Raw genomic sequence first — 16846 nt, 5'->3', positions numbered from 1 at the left:
CCAGCCTTTTTATGAGGTCTTACTTGTGTCTTTCCAATTGGCTAGACCTATTTGCACTGCTGCGGTCAGAAGGAGGTCTAATAGGTCTTTATCGTGATCTGATCTTAGGTCTGCGGTCATGAATGTGGTGGCGAGGGAGGAAAATTAATTTGTTAACTTACAGCCCAGTACCTTATTTATAAAAACCAAAGATTGTCTCCCAGAATGTTTTGCGTGTTGGGCATTGGTAGATCAGGTGTGCTAGGTCCCCCTTATCCTTGTTACAGTTCTAGCATTGTGCATCTTCCCTGAGCCCTAATGAGAATAAGCGTGAAGGGGAACAAAAAGCCTTATGGAGTAGCCAAAACTTTGTTTGTGATAGCACTGGGGAGATTTTATTGGGTGAGGCAGAGGCCCATAGTGGGGCCAGTTCTTGTTTGTTAAGTGTGTCTTTGGTTTGTTTTTACCAGTAGGTAACAGTCTTGTCATTGTGTTTGGAAGATTTCAGGCATAGTAGTTTGTATAGGTGTGAAACCTGGTGCCCTTGTTTATTAATGCTTGCTATGTACCGGGAGATTGACGGTTGTGCTGTGGATAGTTTGGCTTTGGTCAAGGCCGTTCTGATTTTCAAAAAGTTATAGAATTCAATGTCTGCTAGGTTGTGCCTAGCCTTGAGGTCTATGAAAGTGGCGGGATATGCACCATCTTCTAGTTGGTAGGGGTGGTAGATACCTTTCTCAATCCATGTGTCGAAGGCTAGGCATTTCCCCTTGTATAGGATCTTACTATTGGCCCAGAGTAACTCCATCTTGGAGCCCTTGATGCTGATCTCCAGTTTCCCATCTACCTTTAGTAGTGCAATTTTTGTATTTTTGAAAATGAACTTGGAAGCCTGATTGTGCCTATTTGTTGTTAGCAGCGTCAGGGGGCTTAGAATTGTGCAGGAAGGCCCTCTCTACTTGGAGCCATGCTGGTGTGTAGCCATTAGGGGGTGATATCCAGTAAGACCCTTGCTTTGCCAGAAAAGCTAGTAGAAATATTCTGAAATCTGCCAGGTTTATCTCCCCCTGCCCCCTCTGATTTTTCCCTAATCTTACCTTTTTTCTTCCCCTGCCAGAGGAATTTTGAGATCAGGATATCTACTTTGTGGCGAAAGTTGTCTGTTTGTAGAACAGGAAGCATGTTGAGCAGGTAGTTAATCATTGGGGTGATTATCATTTTGATAGTCTCAACTCTAATGCCCCACCACGTTATGAATTTTGGGGACCAGGACTCCAGGAGTTTCTTGATCTTTTCTAACAATAATTTCTTGTCATGACTTAGTGTGTTCATTAGGTCACTCCCAAAGTGTATACCTAGATATTTGATATATCCTGCTTGCCAGACTAGACCTGACTCCCCTAGAATGTCCTTAGTGCAGTGGATGTTTAATGGTTTGCACTCTGATTTGTCCCTGTTAAGCTTATATCCTGAGTGCCCAGAGTATTCTGCTATGGTTTCTATGAGGGCCTCGATTGAAGTCTTCGGTTGTTCCGTTACTATTAGTATGCAGCAAGTTTTATCTCCACGCCATTAATATCAACCCCTTTTATGTTTGTGTTTAGTTTGATGTCACGGATCAGGGGTTCCAGTGCCAGCAAAAATAGCGAGGGGGAGAGTAGGCAACCCTGTCTTGTACCCCATTGTAGTGTGAGCGGTTAAGAGAGTGATCCATTAACCGCAATACGGGCTGTTGGGTCTCCATACAGGTCCATCACCATCCGTATATATCCTTATTCCAAGTTGAAGGATTGCATGCAGCGCTCTAGGAAGGTCCAGGAAACTCTGTCAAAGGCCTTCTCGGCATCAAGGGTAATAGCTACTGCTGACTCTGATTTTGTGGCCGTATGCTCCAGTATGTGGCAGAGAAGTCGGGTATTGTCATTAGACATCCGAGTGCGAATGAAACCCACCTGGGAGTTGCCTATTAGATTGGGTAGGGCAGAGTTGAATCTGGTTGCCAAGATTTTTGCGTATATTTTGCAGTCTGCATTAAGTAAAAACTTGTATACTAAAATCCTGTGCTTCCTACAGCTTCTACTCCACAACGATTTTGGTGCTTCTGTGTTAAATTTTTGTTAATGGGTGTATAGCAACAATGGACATAAGCCTAAAGCAAGCCAGAACTATTGGTTTGCCAATGCGTATTAGCTGTATAAGGTAAATGAGTAACAATTACTTTGATCAGAATTAAACATTACTGAGGTCTATGTAAGGAGTATTGTTCTTCTGAGTCCCACACAGGCACATTTTTTATCTTCACACCTCTTTCCTCTACCGTCACTTTTTGAGACATACACCCTTTCTGTTTCCACCTTTTTCTGAAATCCTTTTCTTTCTTTGTTCCTATTGGTTTCCATAGGTGGCGGGTATTTCGAGAAAGCTTACATGGGCTGCTGTTTGACAGAGAGTGACATCTATTATGTTATGTGTATTTGTAAAGCTCACAACTCACACTGGAGTGCTGCTCACCGTGACTCCACTTTCTATTTGGGGGGGTGCAATGTGAAGCTGGGCCTGCATGACTGTGACCAGCACTGCAGATTTAATTGCAGCGCATCGCTTGGACCTAGTTCGGGCTTTGTTAGGGTGCGAGCACTGACGGGACTCCGAGATGACCATCCAGCACGCCAGTGTAGAGCCTGGCGGCTGCAGGAGCATCTCTTCTCTAGGCGATGAGACCTGAGGCCTTCAGGGGCGTGACCTGAAGGGAAACACATTTGGTACTGGAGCTCCCCTCCCCCGGAGGACCAAGATCGTGCAGGAGGTCCCCCTGCTGGGATGAGGTGTGGAGGCTCCGGAGGAGGTAAGGTGGGCCCTCAATTGCTGCTGCGGATGGGACTGCCCGTGCCCCAAGGCTCTCAGCTCCTACTTTGGGTGAGGCGAGTCCCGGGATAATGACATGCAAGTGCCCCTTCATGGTCCTTTTGGCTCATCCAACATATTTCTTGTCGCCCAACGTTTTGGCCTCCTATGGGTGGATGTGATAGTGGGTACAAACAACAGGGAGCTTCGCCATTGGCGCACCAATCGCAGGTATTGCGTTCCTTATTGCCGCATCTCAATCAGTGCAGAAGGCACCCATAGTGACTACTACAGACTTTCTTGGGAGGTTGACTCCCTTCCCTGCAGAGGCTTCCCCCTCTGATTAACTGGACAAGATATTGGCTGCTACTGCGGAATCCAGGGATGCTTTCAAGGCCACAAGTGACTCATTTACTAACGATATGGCGAATGAACAGAAACTGAAAGGATAAACACAAATACTAAAGTCCATTGCTGAACTGAGGCCGTCTACTCAACACATTGGAGAGCAAACGCTATTGATTCAGTATTGGCTATTGATGGAAGAGAGTAAGTTAGACGATGCGGAAAGCCACTCTCATCACAATAATGTGAGAATTGTAGGCCTGCCGCAGTGGGGTGACCTGGTCACATTCCTGGAGCACTTGATTAAATGTGATGTCACGCTTGATGTATTCTTCCCACATTTCGTGCTTGAACAGACATATTTGTTCGCGGCTCGGCACTCACCCCCCACCCCAGTGGCCCATTACCGACCCATCTTAGCCAGACCGTTGAATTATCGCGACCGCAGTCTGATTCTGACAGCACCCCATGAAAAAGGCTCTATCTGTCTTGCATAGGTGATGTTTTTCCCTGATTACACACTCTCGGTCGAAAAGCTAATGGCATCATTTACACAGGTGAAGAAGAAACTACGTGAACTGGGACTTAACTACGCCTTAATATTTCCTGCTAAGTTATGTATTTTGGACGGCCAGCGTACCCGTTTCTTCAGGCAATCGGAGGTGGCATGGGATTGGGTGGAGGCTTTTTGACAAAAAAGTACCTGACCTTATCTGATCTCCGTCTTCTCCTGCTCCTAGGTAGGATCGCATAATGACCACGATCTGGAAGTTGCACAGCCGAGAGAGACCGATTCGGTGGCTTTATAGAGTATCAGTCTGATAGATCTCGCCTATCACTTCAAACCCTATGGGAGACAGACCTTGCCAAATCCTTGAAACTGAGTAGACCAGGGTACTTGAATACCATCATAGAGCAGCCAGGGGGGCCTGATTCAAATGCATCCAATTCAGTGTTTTAAATAGGGCTTACCACAACCCGGCCCGTATAAATAAGATCTTCCCTGGTTTCAATGACTGCTGTACCCTGTGCTCCCTTCCAGATGTGGACCTTCTCCCTATCCTCTGTCCTGCCCCTTGTTTCACACCTTCTGATTTCGATTATTACAAACTATCAGTGCTACAACTGGCCTCTCCATGCCAGATTCGCCTGAGGGAGTGTTCTTGGAACTGTTTCCTCCACCTAAGCTGGAAGGGGGCTGCACCTAAATTCCTAGACCTGGTATTGATCTTAGCAAAACGTACCATTACTACACATTGGAAGCTACCCACCACACCTGCAAGTATGCACCTGGTGGTTGCGTCTTGGGGTAGAGCAGAAAGTACACTGCTTCACAGAGAGGAGAGGGCGGGTTTAAGAAAGTACCTTATTGTTCAGGCCTGGGATATGCTCCTAGAGCAATTCAAATATATCGCCAAGGATGACCCCCCCCCCCGACATACATAGCTGTACACTACATACTAACATCGTGATTCCATGATTGGGACACCGTAAGGTGGTGACTCAGTACTGTTGTGGTTTCGTAGGGTTGGGACACAGGTACTTAGTGGTATTGCACTTAATGGATGAAGGTGCCTCTCCATCTAAGACTATAGCTTGGACAGCGTTGGAGGGAGGTGATGTTGAGTATGTTACATTTTTTGTTTCTCTTATTTCTGTTATATCGGAGGGATCAACCCTCCAAGAAAACAAATGTACATTGCAACTTAGAATTCTCTCTAATCCTACGATGTTCAGGAACTGTGAACTTGGAAACATGTTGAAGTTTCTCTGATGTGTGTATACCTCCTATCATGAATATTGCCTTATGCCTCAATAAAAACAGTTAAAAAAAATAGAGAGATAGGTGTGGCTTGTGCAGTCAATAAGAGCTTAATTCTGCCTAGACCCAGCCATGCTTTATTGGTGTGAAGCGGGTACACTGTTTGTCATCTGTCATGGGTACCAAGTGTGTCTTGTCTGAGACCATTCCTCTCCTGTCATCACATTAATATAGGATCTGGGCACCCAAGACTGTTTGTGGTACTGAACACTTTTTTTTTCTTTACACCATACCCGACTTTGAGCAGTTTCTGAGTGAGATACTAATATTTGTAATTTACGTTCTTCTTCCAGGCGCTTCTTACGTTCCAGGATGTTGTTGCCTGTTTCTCACAGGTGGAGCGGGAGCTTTTACAAAAATGGCAGAAGGATCTTTATACAAATGTGATGAAGGATATCCACCAAATCTTTCTGTTGCTGGGTAACGTACAATGACGTCTGTGAAGTGTGTACCTAAATAGACTGTTGGTTGGTTTAGGGCTATTATAATATGTGGGAAATATTTTTATATTCAGTACACATTTTTTTCCGAGTAATTTTATTTCTTAAGTTGCATCTGTGAGCTTAATTACTTTATGCATCTCAGGGTAGGACTAGAAAGCAAACATCAGTAACATTGTATGGGATATGACTTAAGGCTTCTCTTTGTGTAGACGTTTCTGAATTCTCGTGCCAGATCATGGTTTACAGCTAATTGTCTTTCTCTTGTTAATATGGCATAATATTCTAGCAATAAAAGTGTGTTTATCAATGACTTCTTTGTCAGTTTACGCTCAGCGTGCACAATTGTGGTGATGACTGCCATTTCACAAGAAGTCAGTTGCTCTTCATTTCATTAATTCTGCTTTTTTTAAACCCCTATTGAGCCCTCCATTGCTGCTGTGGGTGGGACTGCTCGTGCCCCAAGGCTCCCAGCTCCTACTTTGCGTGATTGAGGTTGGCTCTTTGCTAAGAACCCAAGGAGCTTTCGATCGCTAACACTTTCCCATTTATTTTGAATTAGGCCCTATGATTGCAAAGTCTGTCTTTTCATTAAGAGACAAAGAAAATGAAGGTCTGTGCCCTCTGGACGATGAAGACCCTGATAGAAGCAACAATGACAGCCTTTCCCAAAGTGAGTGAGAACAGTTCAAATGTTGCATGAGTTAACGGGCAGGGTGCAAAAGTTACTTGTGAATTGATGGTTGTTCAAGGACACAAGAACGCACGCGCACAAGAACAGGCCTGCACCGTCCTTGCTTCTTACATAAAATACATGTAGAATTATCCCCCTCTGTTTACTTTGTGATCTCATATCTTCAGATGTTTCGAACCCAGACTAATTTGATGTAATTAGAGATGGATTGTGGAGATGTGAAGACATCCAAACAGGGGACGTACTAATTAAGGTTTTTGAATCGTACTGGATTCTTCAACACTTCTTGGCACTGAGGAGTTAGTGGCAGAGGCTGCATGAGCCACTAGTGTGGAATCAATCCGGTTTGACTACTTTAGGAAGATTTGCTTGTTTGTAAATGACTGGCAGAGCATGGAGGTATTCTTCAGATTTTCTCTCCTCCATGCACATGAGCAGTTTTATGTCCCTCACTGAATACAATGCAGAAGACGTTCTTTCATTTTCAGAGGGTCCACCACCCGGCACTGCATATAACAGAAGGATCTGTGGGACACCCTGTGTTCTAGCAATGTGCACCCTCTGCAATGGAAATTAGAGTTTGTCAAGTGAATGGAAGACTGTGTGGGTGTGTGTTTGATTGTATGTGTGTGTGTGGGGGGTGTATACACACTGTGTTTTTTAACTATCTTCTTAAGAAGAATAACATTTTACATAATAAACAACGAATCGCATAGAAATGCGCCTCTGCATTTTATAAAATGTCTAGAAACCTACACTTTGCTCAAACGTATAATTATAAGCACGTTGAACATTTTGTTTTGCATAAAACAAATCATTTCCTTCAATTCCATAGGTTGGATGGGATATGTACACTCACCAATGCAATATTCAAATGAAAAAGCTTCTGCTTTTTATAGGTGCTACAATTTCAAAGTTGGACGTGTGTACCGCAAGCAGAGAAGTTGTCCCGTGTCTGAAGAATCCTATGAAGACAGACCGAATTGAGGGTCCTAAATTGCTCTGCACAGAGAGGTGGGGGAATCCTGATCTGCTCAGCAAAGACAGATTTGAGAGCCTTGATAGTGATCGTCTTGATGCAGACAGAAGACCGAGGCATGATCCGCTTGGTACAGACAGAAAGGAGTGTCCTTATCCACTCGAAACAGACAGTAGGAAAAGTCATGATACGCTCAGCAAACGTCAAATGAACTGGTGTAAAGGTGAATTTTTTCATGTTTTCTGTAACAAATGAGTCCCAAGATGCTGAAAGTAAAAAATAAATATTTGCTTTTATAGTTGAGGCTGAAAGGTCTGAATTCGGCCAAATAAACAGCATGAGCAGTGAAGCTTCATGTTACGTTTACAAGCCTTTCCAGCCTCCTCTGGGGTAACTGAATCACTAAAATACAGCAGTATGCAAGCTGGTATCTATTTCCTTGAGCAGCCTTTGTTCCTTGCCTTACATTAAGGGCCTAATTTAGACGGACTGGTTACTCCATCACAACGGTGACAGATATCCAGTCCGGCTAAATATAAACTCCATTATATCTGATGGGATTTGTATTTCGGCGCACAGGATATCCGTCACCACTGTGACAGTCACCTGTCCACCATGATCTACGTCTGGCCCTGAGACAAGTTCCAGTTGTTGCAGTCTCAGTCAGTGCAGATCTTCAGGAGAGCACACTCACAGTGCTCTTGCAGCTCAGTTGATGTAAGACATCCACTCACAAACTCCTCAAAAGGCTGTCCAGCTTCAGGCCACAAGAAGAAACTGGTTGCTAAGCACACTCTGCTGTGCTTGGCAAATAACAGGCTCCTTCATCCCCACAGATCCAGGCATTGCATTCGGACACAGGAGGTTCTGCAGATCTGTTGCTTCTTGCATTAGAATTAAACACAAAACTTTATTATACAAAGCTTTCAAAGTGGTAGGTATAATGTGTGCAATTTAGAACACTTAAGTTTCCAGGAGGACTCCACCCAGTTTGGTGCCCCCTTTTCACCCTAAATCTTTGTTTGTGAGGCTACCAATCTAGGTGAAATTCTAGAGGCCAGATGCTAAACTGAATCGTCCAGGAAGAGGGAGTGGCGGTCTTGCAGTCTATATATCAACAAAAAATGCAGTCAACTACACACAAGCCAATGGAACCTGTTTTGGGTCAAACTGCAGCATGACATTAAAACAAACAACTCTGCCAGGTTTTGGCGCACAATCAATAGTGCTTCTGGGCGCACATCCAAAGTTGCTTCTTCAAGCATTCTTGAAATAGAGTGGGTTGAATTTCTCTTTTCCCACTTTAATGACCAGGAATTGCTCATCAACCATCCAAATCCCCCTCCCATGGATACATTAACACAAACAGAGATTGTCCCGGAACCTCTCCTGAACACTTCAAACTCCCTAAAGAAGTTAGGTCACAAAATGACACCAACAAAAGAACATCACTCGACCCAAAGCTGCGTCAACTTTGTGACAGTCCAGAAGGTCGAAATGGAAAAAATATTAAAAAGGGGACGCAAGGATGGCGCGCCTGGTCCAGGTGGAATTCCTCAAGCTCTGTTCAAGGAAGATGCAACTTTCTGGGCTGCAAAACTAAGCCCCCTTTGTAACACATGTCTGCAAAACAACACCATACCGCCCTCCTGGCGTGGATCCATCCTTGCACCAATCTTCAAAGTCGGGGACAAAAAATTCCCAGGGAATTACCGTCTCATCGCACTCATTGACAACGAAGCAAAGTATTTTGCGGGAGTGCTGCTCAACTCACTTAGGGCATGGGCTGATAAACTCTATAATTCCTCCGAATCAAACAGGTTTCACAATAAACACCGGTACCTCAGTCAATCTCATGACCCTTTCATGCTTGATTGACCAAGCGAAATTCTGCTCTTGTTCACTTTATATGGGGTTTATTAACTACCAAGCGGCTTTTGACAATGTCAACAGAAGTAAACTCTGGCAGAAGTTGTCCAGACTTAACATTCCAGAGGCCCTCCTAAGAGCCATACAACTCCTACACCAGGACACATGGGTTAGAATTAAGATCGGGGACGGCTCAAGACTGTCTCGCCCGATTCCGACGGAAAAAGGCCTCAAACAGGGTTGTGTCTTGGCCCCGACACTTTTTAACCTATTCTTAGCTGACCTCCCTGAAGCTCTTAATAAGGTCAACTCCCACGCTCACAAACTATCTGGCTTGCCGCTGACAAATCTATTATATGCTGATGACGTGGTACTGTTAAGTAAAACAAAGATCGGAATGCAAAGACTTCTGGATGCTACTTCCGACTATTCAAACGACAATGAGCTTCGCATCAACAACAGGAAGACGAAAATTTTAGCGGTGCACTCAAGGAAAGTTAAGAAACTGTCTTGGGCTTTGAACAATGAAAGCATTGTCGAATCAAATTGCCAAAGGTACCTTGGAGTCACTTTCAACAACAATGGAAAATACAAATCCCACCTAGAAAAGCAAAAAAGGAAGGGTACGGCACTCGCTTTTGCAATAGGACTAATTCAAAAGAAACTACAAGGCCCTACTCTTGCACCCACACTACAGGTGGCTCAGGCAAAAATCATTCCTACCTTAACCTACGGCAGCGAAGCTTTAAAAGGATTGGACAGTGACCATCTGGATAAAATAATTACTAAGATCTACAGGTCTGTGTTCAAATTACCAAACCATACATCACCGGCACAAATTAGGTTGGAACTTGGCATCTGCAAACAACGATTGGCCAGAGCCATGTCTTTCCTCGTGTGCTGTCACAAATTGAGGTTATCAAAGGAGGGAAGTTTAGGATACCATTTGTGGGCCAGCATTGATAACCACTCATGGCGAGCAGGACATGAATACTGGTCAAAAGGCTTAAAAACCCTGTGCCTAAATGACCTCTGGAACTTGCACGCTAGCCAGATTGAATTTAAAAGGCTAGCGAAAATCAGCACCAAACAATCATCAATAGTGGAAGACAAAGCCAGCCTTGCAAAAAGAAGTCATGGGTGGATGACCCTTCAATCCTATGCCTTGCTAATTCCACAGCCGTACCTTACTATATCGTTTAGTGCTCGGACGAAATTAAGTTTTTTAAAACGGAGACTGGGAGTTATCAACCTGTTGACTCATTGGCCAAAATGGAAAAGAGAACATGGAAAAGTTCAATGCCGACTTTGTGGGACCCACAAAGAAGATATCATACACATCATATGCCTGTGCCCTCTACTACTGACAGAGAGACGGGCCCTACTCAAGCATCATTGGAATAGAAACATGATTAGAAGCTGTAGAGCAGCAGTTCTGGCCTGTTTCGACCCGAGGAACACTAAATTAAATTGTGCCCTAGTAAGATTCGTGGAGCGCGCTGCAAAAAAACTTACTGAGCTGCCCAGAGTTTGCGACTCCCCATCGGAATAATGCTGTCAAATTTTACTTGCTGTTGCTGGCTTTTTATTTCATGAATATGACTTTTTAAATGGAAGTGTCATTTGTTATCATCTATACATACTGACTTTTAATGAATTTAACATTCTAAATGCAATCTTGAACCTTTTAAATGTTTTGTACTTGCAATGGTTCATTTTTAAATCACGCAATAAAGATTATTATTATTAGAGGCCAGACACCAGTTCTATAGATTGGAGGTTGTCAGTTTGTATGGCTGATTAGGTTGAAGAGGTTGTGCTGCTCCTGTTTTATTTATTTGTAATGCGTTTACTTAGGTAGAAATGTAATTTCAGCTGAGTACAGGAATAAACTTTTTGGGCCATAGACCCTTATCTGACAAAAGGCTTAAGGCAAAATTATAGGCACACCACACCCCGCATATATGTTAAATCATTTGTAAAAGTAATAAAAAAATTCCTAGCTATCGTAACTGAAATGTTCAGTTCTCTTAAGGACACCGAGGCGAGGATTACGCTGTAATTTCTTTACTTCATTAACAGCAGTCATTTAGATGAACAACAAAAGACTTCTGTTCCCATAACCCTTAGTGAAAAAGTCAACACTTTAACCACAAACAATGTCCAGTCAGTTAAGGCCAGGACCCCTCAATAGTCCTTCCTCAATGTTGCCGCTTCCTCTAACTCTCTGCGACTGCAGACGGATAATGGCATCCTAATTCCTGTTTCAACCCATCAGATCGTAGAGGAAATGAACGGAAGTGTATTAAACTGGAACCTGAAAGTTCCTGACACAAACAGATCAAGGAGAAGTCCTCAGCATCACAATATGCATCAATACAGAAAAGGTTCTTCCAAGCACTCGAAGTCTGTAATAATAATAAATGGAAGTCCTCCAAACGTAAATTATCAGTTGAATTTTCCAAGTTTATTCCTCCAAAGAAAATGTGATCCAGCTCAGTTCAATAAACAACCACAGCCAACACGTGTTTCGTCTAGTCAATATACGACATTTGACTTCTTCAGGGCTGCAACCCAAATAACAAGTATGAGACAAATAAAATTAAAATAATAATACATGTAGTGTACCATTATACCACAAAGTTATTCTAAAAGTCAATAAGGGATAAACCCTCAAACCACACCATGCATCGGTGCAATATTAAAGAAAAGAAAAGAAAGATAGAGCCACCCCAAATTCCAAAACGGGTACACCCACGTATGTGCAAAACCAATAGTAACTACTAAAAGGAAGAAATCAACAGGTTCAAGAGAAGATGTATAATGTAAGTAAATAAAGTAGAATGCATGCATACTTTGAGTGCTTGGAAGAACTTTTTCTATATTGTTTAGCTCACCTTTGTGGGCTAAGTCTGGGGTTGTGGTAACCAACCCATACCTTCTTGGAGCACCTCAATTTACCTTCGCAAGAGTGATTACCTTGATTTGCTGTGCGCTCTATTTCTATCAACTGTTACCATTTTATTACAATATGCATCAAAACCGCACTCTTACTATAAAAGAGATGAGTTATACCCACATATATATATATACTAATAAATATAAAGAGAGAGCCCAAACCTTTGAGGCGGGTAATCTCAGAACCACAGCACCAATCACAACACCCAATACAGCGTTGGAAATGACAGTTGCATCAGAAGGACCTAGGCTATGCAGACGCCCACCATATACATTTAAAAGGTAAAAGAATCGTGCCAGCAAAGTAGTCCCTTGTGGACGTGTCTGCGTTGTGCTGTGGGCGTGTGCTGGGGGCGTGACTAACACGTTCCGCCCTTCATGCCATGTCTCATATTGTGTGCTAATCCCACCCTGCTCCCTTTAAATACCCCTGCACCCCATAATCATAACCCACCCTTACTCCTTAAAAATACCCCAACACCCTTAAACAAGAAAGTTGCGGAATAATGGGCATTTCCCCCCCCCCCACCCCGGTAAGTACAATGGTTGCACGGCGGCCCACATCTCCAGCAACATACTCCTTTTTTTCACCGCCCATTTGAAAAATGCACAGGTCTCTCTCATTGATGGCCAGCACCGACATACACTTTTAGACACACCTCCCGCCACAAGTTCTAGAATTGCGAACTTTAGAGCTGGGGAGCTACGTTCGAATCTCGGCATCAGCTCAACATCCTGTAATTCCAGGCAAATCGCTTTGTCTCCCCGTACCTACCACAAATGAATGTGTTCTTCTGTAATGTAAATTGTGCTCATGCCATGTTGTCGAGTTTGCGCTATATAATATTGCAAGGAAAAAGAAAGTAGGGAAACTCTAGTTCACACACTACTGAACGCGCACTCTTAAGTGTATCAGCAGTGCACTGTGAATCGGAGCGTTTCACAGGCCTGTCCCAGATAAGAAATGCTATCAAAACGAAATCCTACAAAACAATATACTACTGGCCGGCAGCAATTCATACCCGTACAACGTCGGGACGGGCTGCTAGTATATATATAAACTGTCTCATCCCAGGGAGGGAGAATGTAATAACAGGTGGGTTAATCCTCGCCTCTGTGTCCTTAATAAGTTTAAACTTTCTGTTACGCTAATTAGGACATTTTTCATTCTATGACAGTACTTGAGGAGAGGATTATGCTGGTTTAAATCTTATCCACAACCAGCGAAGCAATGTTAGGGACTGGTTTAAAAAAAAAACCACTTAACGGCAGAATCTGATAACCAGTCCTTTGGAAGATATCCTCAATGCAGATGAGCTCCTCTGATGAATATTTTGGTACCAATGCCAGCTTCATGCGTGGCCCATCAAACCCGTCTGCCCATGGTAGGCGAATAGACCTCCTTCAATGGTTTCCTTTGGGCTATCAATAATTGTTTTTCCCCAAGGGGGTGGAGGTTGGCCGTCAAAGCTTCGTAACTCTTCATACACCTTGCAACTCACAGCTTTGAGAAATCTGGATAAGAAGGGTGATTAACCATTTGAAAATTACGCTTTGTATGTCGTGGTATGTCAAAGGTGACCCCATCTGTGGTAAATACTCTACTTGTTATGTCGATTGCTCTGATGTCTGAGACACGCCTGCATGAAACCAGGCAGCGAAGAGTAGTGAGCTTGGTAAAAAATTCCTTCTGTGATAGGTACTTATTGGACTGTCAAGACAAGAGAAGATTAAGAACCTTGTTGATATCCCACAAAGCAAAGAATTTTGGTTCCGGAGGAAGGGATAAGTGAATGCCCCGCAAGAGTTTCTTCATCAGGGGATGCTCCCAGACTGGACGATCACCTATTTATGAGTGGCAAGCTGAGATCGAAGCATTGATGGATCTTTAAGCAAGACCCTCCGATGCCATAGAAGCAAGGAAATTGAAGGTGTGGACAATTCCCCCCCCACCCCCTTTCCCCCGGATTTAAATTTCGTTGACACCAGCCCAAGCATCGAGCCCATGCAGATCTATAACGCTAGAGTTCCCTGTAACCCTCCATGCTATATGATAGAGACCCCTCCTACACAAGATGATGGGGGTTTACCTCTGAATCCAGGAGAAGATCTGGAAATGGGGGTAGATGGATTTCAAAATCCCAAGAAAGTTCCAGTAGAACAGGATACCCGACTTGTGATTTCCACATCAGGACAAAAGGACGATGTCGGCCCCCTGCCTGCGTACCTCTGCCAAGAGGCACATGGTCATCACGAAAGGAGGGAAGGAACAACCCTGTTTCTGTTGCCAATCTTGAAAGAACACATCCATGGCTACGACCTTTGGGCCTGGTCACCAACTACAAACTTGGGATTTGATGGTCCAGGCTCGATGAAAAGGGGTCCACCATCAATGGGCCTCATCTGTCCCATCAGCCTGAAACAAAGACGGTGCCAATCAGCTACTTGATTGGCTGCCCCTTGGAGATGTTCCGCCCTCACGTGATTCCCGAGGCAGTAATCCAAGAAGTTTCTGGCCAGATCTGAGAGGTTCTTGGATGAAGAACCCCCTTGATGATTTATGTTGCGCACTTCCTCTACATTGTTCATCTTGAGAAGGACACAACATTGCTCTTGGTCCCTGGTCCAACACCGGACGGAGAACAATCCTACCAGGAGTTCAAGGCACTTGATATGCATGGATTTTTCTTGAGTGGATCCTCTTCCTCCTGTGGAGAAATCCCCACATCTCTCCCCCCAGCCCGTGCCACTGGCATCAGACTCTTTGACTAGATCCGGAAGGGAGCCGAATATCGCTTCACCATTCCATGCCTCCAAATGAGCCAGCCACCATTGAATCTCCTCTCAAACTTCTTCTCATCAAAGGACCATTTGAGAATATGTGAGTCCCCATCTAAGTTGAAAGGCTTTAAGTAGATAGAAGGCCCGATAATGGAGTGGCCTAAGGGAAGTTGGCCTATATGGAGGACGACAGAAATCCCTCCACTCTAGCTACCTGGCCTAGGATGGTGGAAGGCTTGGCCACCCAACAGTGCAGCTCGTGCTTGATCTTGGTTATTTTCCACGAGGGAAGACTGGGAATGGCTCATACTAAATCCACCAAGAAGCCCATGAACACTAGAGACTGAGAGGGCGTCAGAACTGACTTCTGTTGGTTTATTATGAAACCGAAAGACTCCAAACGAGAAACTGCCATCTGTAGATGCACAGAGATGCTGAGGGCATTGGTCCATCAGGAGAATGTCGTTCAGGTAGCTGATGAGGCAGATGCCCCATATCCTGAGGAATTCTACCACTGGGTGTATTACTTAGGTAAAGCACCACTTGGCGGACGCAGACCAAAGGGGAGAATGGTTAACTCCAAAGCATCCTCCCGCCATTTAAACTGGAGGAATGGGCGGTGGGGAGGAAAAATCAGGATGGTTGAGTAGGTGTCCTTGAGGTCGAGATGCGCCATCCAGTCGCTGGGCTGAAGGAGGCCCCTAAAATATGGATGCCCTCCATCTTGAAGTGGTGGTAAACCATATAGAGTCCATTACAACATTTGCATTGACCAATCTGTGCATTTGGAAAGCTTCATATATAAGGGATAAAGTACCCCCTGCCATACATTATAAGGATATGCAAGTCCCCAAGGAGTGCCATATCCATATCGAGGGACGAGACCGAGTTGGTTTATAAGGTTATGGAACTCCGAGGTGACTTACAGTATCCTTTTTGTGTATGGCAGGGGATTCTGTATGCCATATAATACATGGTTAAACTATCACCATTCTCACAAAACACTTAAAACCTTGGTGTACAGCTCTTTCACGTGAAAGGGAGAATGTTTTTAAAGATGAAGTGTAGAAATAGACCATTTAGTGAAAAATTAAATACATCAAAAACCTGTTAGATATTAGTTGCAAAAAGATATTAGAAGCAGTTCAAATCAGTTTTAAAAAAAGCTGCAGTAGTTCAGAATGTATAGAAACCTGCAGAAAAATTCGAACTTTTCTATAATTATCTATGGAATGCAAAAATAATCATGTTCTTTCTGCTAGTCACTTTAAGCTAGAAATATGGAGCAGATGAAAGAAAAGCAACATCTCACTTTTATAACATTAAACAGCTGCTCCTAGACCTGACCTTCACTGGCTGCTGGCGGCAGGCAATGTGACGCCAGAACTCGACTGTAATAACTTAATGAAGTTGAGTTCTGACGTCTTTTCTTTATAACCGGTGACTGGGTTTGTCACAAGTTGCCGATTCTAAAGAAATTAGAGACAGGGTTTTAAGCAGGGACTGCAGAATCCCATGTATTATAACAGGTTAGCGGAGACCTTTTTCAGGAACCCATGTCTAGTTGGGTGGTTTTCTGCCTAGTACTATCCCCGCTTAGAATTATTGATACAGAGAGCCTCAGTAACTCCAGGCCAGTGGAAATACTTACAGTTAAAGGATTTTGTGAAATAACATGCAATAATATGTGTTTCTGCACTGATTTCCTTGTTTCATCTAGTATTTCTCCCCGAGACTTGCCTACTTGTTGCCAACGTTTCTAGAGCAAATATTTCTGAGAAGCTTAGTTAACAAGCTTCTTATAATCTCAATGGGGTTGGCATCTCTTCCGTCAATACATCTGACAATCATCTTTGATATTTTTGTCTATTTGTGAGACAGAGGTGGTTGAGATGATGAGGCTAACACTACTGGGCTAATACAATTCAGCCTATCACCAGGTGGGTCCTTACAAGAGGTCATGTGATCCGGCTACCATCTTTAATCTGAAAGCAACGGAGTTCGGAACTAACTCACACTTTTACCCTGTACCTCTCTTCTCTACCCGTCCTTCATTGGAAACAAGAAAAATATACTTAGAGTTGTTGGATTTTTCTCTTTTGGTATTGTAGATGAGGAGAGGTGAAAGTACTCAG

The 16846-nt window shown here is 43.7% G+C and overlaps 1 protein-coding gene across 1 annotated transcript in view; it reads left to right on the top strand.

Moving 5' to 3' along the window:
* The window catches only part of LOC147700301 (uncharacterized), a 91332-nt gene that overhangs the window by 39412 nt on the left and 35074 nt on the right, over positions 1 to 16846 (top strand). The window contains exons 2-4 of the mRNA XM_086935664.1: positions 5284 to 5410; positions 5993 to 6103; positions 7024 to 7326. Coding sequence (XP_086791790.1) covers positions 5284 to 5410; positions 5993 to 6103; positions 7024 to 7326 — 541 coding nt within the window. The remainder of the gene's footprint in view (positions 1 to 5283; positions 5411 to 5992; positions 6104 to 7023; positions 7327 to 16846) is intronic.

The sequence above is a fragment of the Lissotriton vulgaris genome, chromosome 8 (assembly GCF_964263255.1).
Source record: "Lissotriton vulgaris chromosome 8, aLisVul1.2, whole genome shotgun sequence".
Classification (NCBI taxonomy): Eukaryota; Metazoa; Chordata; class Amphibia; order Caudata; family Salamandridae; genus Lissotriton; species Lissotriton vulgaris.
The sequence above is the reverse complement of the archived record's forward strand: the minus strand, read 5'-3'. Positions and strand labels throughout refer to the sequence as shown.